This window comes from Notamacropus eugenii, chromosome 3 (genome assembly GCF_028372415.1).
Source record: "Notamacropus eugenii isolate mMacEug1 chromosome 3, mMacEug1.pri_v2, whole genome shotgun sequence".
Lineage (NCBI taxonomy): Eukaryota > Metazoa > Chordata > Mammalia > Diprotodontia > Macropodidae > Notamacropus > Notamacropus eugenii.
The window spans coordinates 245,008,940-245,016,065 of record NC_092874.1 but is presented as its reverse complement, the minus strand read 5'-3'; the positions used below and the strand labels follow the sequence as shown (position 1 = coordinate 245,016,065).

At 39.0% G+C, this 7,126-nt stretch overlaps 1 protein-coding gene across 1 annotated transcript; it reads left to right on the top strand.

Annotated features, from left to right (window-relative positions):
• Positions 1 to 307: 307 nt before the first annotated feature.
• On the top strand, positions 308 to 1,284 carry LOC140531488 (small ribosomal subunit protein eS6-like). The gene has a single exon (XM_072650416.1). It carries the CDS (start codon positions 492 to 494, stop codon positions 1,191 to 1,193), a length of 702 nt encoding a protein of 233 aa, XP_072506517.1. The 5' UTR covers positions 308 to 491; the 3' UTR covers positions 1,194 to 1,284.
• Positions 1,285 to 7,126: the final 5,842 nt, after the last annotated feature.

Here is a 7,126-nt window from a genome sequence, read left to right as displayed (position 1 = left end):
TTACAGACAAGGACACTGAACTTAGAGAATAAGGGGCTGAGCTGGGATTTAAATTAATTCTAAACTCAGTGTTCTTCCGTTTACTCTAGTGAAAGTGATCTGATCCACAGAGAAAACAACGAAATGTTATACTTTTACGGAAAGGGAACTTGTGTTGTTGGGGAAGCAGGGAAAAGGTTAATGTGATATGTCTTGCATCTAGCTCCTCCCCATTATTTCCACAGCCACCATTGTTAACACATGCCTCTATGACTTTCTGCTTGAATTATTACAGTGGCCTCTTTTTAGATCTTTCCAATTTCCCATGCTCTCACCCCTCCAATCTCTACTGCCAAAATAATCTTTGTTGCCCATAGATCAACATAGATCACTCCTCTATCTCCAAAAATCTTTTTAAAAAGTCATTAGTCCTGGAGAGCCTATGTGACCCGGAGGAAGGGGAAGTCGAGTCTCTTTCCCGTGGCAGGCCCGAAGCTGGCGGCTGGGCAAAGATGAAGCTCAACATCTCTTTCCCAGACACTGACCGTCAGAAACTCTTCGAAGTCAACGATGAGAGAAAGCTACGGACCTTTTATGAGAAACGGATGGCCACTGAAGTTTCTGCTGATGCTCTGGGTGATGAATGGAAGGGTCATGTGGTCCGAATCAGTGGTGGGAATGACATACAAGGCTTCCCCATGAAGCAGGGTGTTTTGGCTCATGGACGTGTCCGCCTGCTGCTCAGTAAGGGCCATTCCTGCTATCGCCCTAGAAGAACTGGAGAAAGAAAACATAAATCTGTTAGCGGCTGTATTGTGGATGCCAACCTGAGTACCCTCAACTTGGTTATCATGAAGAAGGGTGAGAAGGATACACCAGGAGTGACAGACTCCACTGTGCCTCGTTGCCTGGGGCCCAAGAGAGCTAGCAGAATCCGAAAACTTTTCAGCTTGTCCAAAGAAGATGCTGTCCGGCAGTACGTTGTGAGAAAGCCTCTCAGCAAGGAAGGTAAGAAACCCAGGACCAAGGCTCCTAAGATTCAGTGCCTGGTGACTCCTCGTGTTTTGCAGCACAAACGTAGACGCGTTGCTTTGAAGAAGCAACGTACCCAGAAGAACAAGGAAGAAGCAGCAGAATATGCTAAGCTTTTGGCCAAGAGGCTAAAGAAAAACGACAAGAACAGATCACAAAGAGACGTCGTCTATCTTCCCTGAGAGCCTCCACCTCGAAATTTGAGTCCAGTCAAAAATAAAATTTCTAAAACTGTGCTAGAAATAAATAACTTTTGTCAAGTGGAAAAAAGAAGTCATTAGTCCTCACGTGTTTCCTGATTTTTTTTTTTTTTTGCTTGGTTGGTTGTTGTCCTTCATTTTGGAAGAGGACCAAAATGACATCCCCATGATAATGTGAAGTTTCAGTGTGTCTGACTGTGGCTGATCAGACCAACAGGAGCTCGGAATTCTCTACCGCAGGTTGGGCACAGATAGTCTGTGTGAATATTTGGGGTGGATTCTCTAAATTTGCTCATCCTGTGTTTACTTTGTGCTGTCTCAATTCTGCTTTGCTCATAGAGCACTATACCCTTTCTGACGTGGGCACGCCATGGTGACCAGTCCTGTGCCAGTGTCTCTCATGTTGCACAGTCAAATCCAAAGTTCTTGAGAGTGTCCTTGTATCCCTTCTTCTGATCACCATGTGACCACCTGCTCCATGTGAGTTCTCCATAAAATAGTCTTTTTGGAAAGTGTATATTTCACATTCACTCAATGAGGCCAGCCCATCAGAGTTGCGTCCTGATTAAATGTTTATAAAACTTTTACCTGACATTCAAGACCTTCCACAAAATGACACCACCTTATCTTTCCAGCCTTATTTTCAGTCATTTCTTTTGAAATATTGTGTGATCTATTTGATTTGAACTGCTCTCTTCTTCCCCACCCCTACTCTGTACTGACTTTCTTATCTCCATGTCTTTGTTCAGGTTGATCCAGAAGCCTAGAATGACGCCTTTTCTTATCTTCATTTATTTAACTCCTAATCATCCTTTAAAGCTCATCTTAATTACCAGTTCCTACACAAAGCCTTCCTATTCCCCCTCCCCAGTTGCTAAGAACCTTTCCCATTAAGCCCACATGTAGCATTTTGTTACATTACTCTCTAATATGCCTATCTAGTGATCCTGTATATTAATTACATCTGTTGATATTTAATCCATTTTAGTCTACAAACTCTTTGAGATCAGGGATTCACCCCACTGAGATCTCTTGAATTTTAGTCTATCATATTTACTCATCTTTCACAGCTTTGTCTCTCCCAAAGCTTTGATTTGCTAATCAAATTTGCTTCATGTCTTCATCCAATTTTTTCCTGACAATGGTGAACCCCACAGGGTGAAGGGTAGAGTCCAACAATATGTTCCTAGTGAATACTCATTGGGTTGGACATAAATCCACTGTTCAATGGTACATTGGGTACCATTTGTTACGACTTAAGGTACATTTATTCAGCTAGCTACAGATACATCTACCTGTGGATCCAACTCACATTTCCCCATTTTGTTCTCAGGGGTACTAAAAATGCTTGTGTGAAAATCAAGTACATTGTGTCTATGGCATTTCTCTAATCAACCCATCTAGTAACTATCAAAAATTATGTTATTTTGGCATGACTTGTTCTTAGTGAACCAATGATGCTTCCTTGTTTTTCCATTTTTTTTAATGGTAAAAGCCCTCAAATAATGTGTTTAGCAATCCATTTGAAGATTCTGCTGGGAGTCTGGAAAATGTGGCAACATTATACTAACTATGTTCTCAAAGAATAAATTTTGTAAAGGAAAAATTACATTGAAATTTCTTTTTGTACTGACAGGAAGGCAGTGGAAGGGTACAACCAGCCAATTACCCAAGGGGTAATGCTCCTCAAATGGAATAATGTGGCAATAGTTCTGATCATACAGCATAATTCTAAAGAAATGGTATTCTGTAATTTTATCTTATGATTAAAATGTATTCTCTTTTATCAACTTTTCTAATAAAGAGCCTCAGTAAATTGCAAGAAATGGGAGTAATTCTCACTTTCTGGAGTTACCACATTCTCTTTGATGAGGTAAGTCTATATAGAAACATTTGGCATAGGAAAATAATTCTTCAATCTGTAGTCCAAAAAGGGCCAACAGTTCAGCTTTGTTCAGACAACAGTGTGTTATTATCAAAATGTTATTGAAGCAACAGAAACTGTTTTATAGGATGAAGGAGACCATCAAGGAGTAGGTATTGAAAAGGATGGCCTGGCAAGAAAACAGGAAATGGGACAGATACTGTATTATAAAGGATAAGAAAGACAAGCAAGAGTGAGTTAGGAGAAAGTTAACAAGGCATCAGTACTCATCAATCCATGGAGTTGGTCCGTTGTGAAGGTAAGAGACATGGGTCACCCTGTCATGTGGGTGGTGATGGCACAGCTCTACTCTTTCCCCGCTGTTTTTGCGGGGAAACTACATCTACATCATTCTCTGAAGATACCCACCCTTAAATTTGTTTCAATGCAATTGAATAAACAGGTCTTAGTATCCTCCTTTATAAAATGAAGAAATTGTTTTAGATTCAATTCAATTTGATTTCATTTGATTCCACTCAAGTTTTTTACAATTTGCCAAACAGTTTGCTATGTATGGGAGATACAAAGAAAAAAATTTCTCTGGCCTCGAGGAGCTTATACTGTCCTGGGTAGGGAGTGGGGTGGATATCATGTGGATATGACAGAGAATATGGCATTAGATATATACAAAGAAAATACAAAATGCTTTCAACATTGTTTGGGGTGGGATAGGAAGGAATGCTAACAACTGGGTTGGGATTAATAAAGATTTTCTATGAAAATTTATTGAGTGCCTACTGTCTGCCAATTGCCAACTCATTCTCTCCATGCCACCCCATCAAGAGGTCTTGATCTAAGCCAGATGAATTGGTGATTTTTCTTGTAATTGGTTAGCTCTTCTTTCACTCTTCACCCCTTTTTCCTTCTTTATCTCAAGCCCATGGTGACTGACCAGTTCAACTTCCCTATCATTAATTCCTAACATTCTTGATAGCTAATGGAGACAACTGCTCTCCACTTCCTAATTTCATAAAAGAAGTTATCTATTCTTGATAGCATCTCTGGATTTGTTTGTTTGTTTTTCTTTTTTTGTTCTTTTTGTGTTTTCTTAGGAAGAAATATGATAGAACCATCCCTCGCCTTTTTAGAGATTAGGAAGTAGCATGGCGTCTTCCAAAGCAGCTGGTATCAGAGACACTCAAAAGCAATAAAACAAATCTTGACAGGCACAATGTTCTGCAAACGCTTTCCCTGAAGAAGAGAAACCTTCTGTACCAGCTTGAGTATCCTCCTCCTCAGAAGGGGAAAATTGAAATCACTCACTCTTGGGAACAGGGCTGCATTACTACTGCCTGATCACTTGAGTTCCACTCAGTGTTCTACAGACTGGTTTCCATCTGCTCCATGTGTGACCTTCTCATTATCTTTTGTTGGCACTCCATTTCCTCCCTTCATTTCTGTAATTCAGACAGAGAGTAGGGAGTCCTTGAAGCAAATAAGTAAGAGAGATTGGATTAGCAATTTGCAGGTCCTTCTCAGGGAATTCATGTACCTTACCAAAGCAGAGACAACCAGGTTTTCCCTAGCAACAGGAAGACAGCACTGCACCAAATCTCCCCCACTAGGATTACTGATGCTGAAAATTTCACAGTTCCATCTTAATTCCTTTGGTTTCTCTTTAACAGTAGTCCCTGCTAGACTGTAACTTTCTCCGAGAGGAAGTACATTGATGCTCATTGAGACTCATTTGGTGAATTTATTGTCAATGAGTATGTCAGGGAGTTTGTCAGCTAGGTAGGAAGGTAAAGACCATGAAAGCAACGTAATAAAGCAGGGTAAGTGGAGGAGGAATAGGTCTTCCCCAGGTGTGAAAGAAATAAACCCAGAAGGTTAGGCCCTGAAGAGAGAGAATCTCCCTTACAGTTTTGCTTAGGGTAGGCTATAGAGTAGAGCAGAAGGCTAGGACTTCCTTTTGTCTTCATTTGCTTTGTTTTGTTTCTTTTTGCTGTGAAGCAGAAGAAGAGATCTAAATATTCATCAAAGGACTCAAGCAACCTCATTGGAGCATGGACCAAATCTCTACGATGGGTCAATGCCTGTTCATTTTCTCATTGGATTAGAGGTTCTTAAATGCAAATCCATAGTCCATGAGTAGATTTCAGGGGCGCCACAAACTTAGATGGGGGGAAATGCACCTTTATTTTCACTATGCTCTAACTGGAATTAGTATGTCTTTTATGAATTTAAAAAAGACACATTATTCTGAGAAAAAGGTACATGGATTTCATTAGACTGACAAAGAAGTCCATAATACCAGAAAGGTTAAGAATCACTTCATTAGATAAATATATTTCAGAAAGGGACAATTGATCAATAATTTTTTTCTGGTGGGGGGAGGGCGAGAAGGAAATTCCCTTTCTCCATGTCCTATTGATGAAAGTCTGAATCAATAAATCACCAACAGTTATATCCAGGTTTGTTCCTTTACTGTATGTTGGCACATCAATGCGTCTAGAATGCAAATGAGTGCCTTTTGAAAATCAATAGCGTGTGGAAATCTCCATTTGTTAGGGAGTATTCCTGTATAGTCAGTCTCCCTATACTTATAGGATAAAGAAACCCAAGACAGCAGGGAATGCTAAAACTTAAATTCTGGTCCCTTAAAGAAAAATTTCAGAGACAGCTCCCTTTACCTTTTGATAAATGAAAAATCAACAAATCTTCAATATTAACTAGTATTTCTATGGCACTTTTAGATTGTAAAATGCTTTATAAAGTTCTTGTTTTATTGTCAGAACCCTAGAAGATAGTTGCTATTATCATCCCCAATTTATAGGTAAGAAAACTGAGATACACAGAAATTAAGTGGCTTATCCAGATGCTGTGTCTGAAGACAGATTTAATCTCAGGTTTCTCAAGGTTCTAACCACTGTGCCACCTAATTACCTTGGTAGGGAGGTAACCATTCCCTCCTTTCTTATGCATCATTACAGTGTAGGGGCTACCTGGCTTAGGATAAGAGCTATGATTATATGTATTACTCAAGCTTTACTAAAAATCTAATGTGTAAAAATTCAAGCTTAAAAAAAAGAAATAAGGCAACTTGATGGGAAGGGGATGAAGCAGACCTGTATTGTAAGTCAGAAGACCCAAGTTCCTAGTTTTTCCATTTAGCTTTTTGAATTGGGAAAATCCCTTCCTTTTATTGTGGTTTCCTCATCTGTAAAATGGGAGTTTTGGACTAAGTGACTTTGAAAAGCCTTTCAGTTCTAAATCGTAAGATATGTAACTTAATTCCCTATTGAGATCCTTTAGATGCACTACATATTCAAATGTGTTAAAGTTGCTAAAACTTTGCTTAAACACATCCTTTATAGACCTAAGTTGGAAGAAAACTGAGAAGTTATCTAGTCCAATCCCCTCAATTTACAGATGAGAAAACTGAGGCTCAGCATCACACAGTAAGTGGAAGAGTCAGGATTTAAACTCAAGTCTCATGACTCCAAGGTCACCTCCCTTTCTTCCAGAACACATCTATTTGCATAATTCAGGGCATGCTCATAGCATGCTCAGCCATGGTACAGATGAATATAGACACAAATATAAAAGTAGATATAAACATAAATTATAGATATAGATGATATAAATAAAATTATATAGGCATGCACAAACATAAACAGGGACAGAGACAGACATAGATACGTATAGTCATAGGCACACACAGACATAGACATCAACATAGAGACATAGACAGACATAGACTTGGACATAGACATAGATATAGACAGACATAGACATAGACATAGCCACAGATACAGACATACACATAAAGAGATAGATAATAGATATATTTTAAATATAGATATTTAAAGTACTATTGTCTTTGAGCACTGTCATGTCACCTTACATCTATCCCCCACTGGTCCTTTTATTGAACCAATCCTTATAACAAACAAACAAACAAAAAAACCCAAAGCGTTAAAGCCAAACCAATTAATAACTTGCTTGTCAGAGATTAGCAAATTCTATATCCATCATCACTATCTGCTAT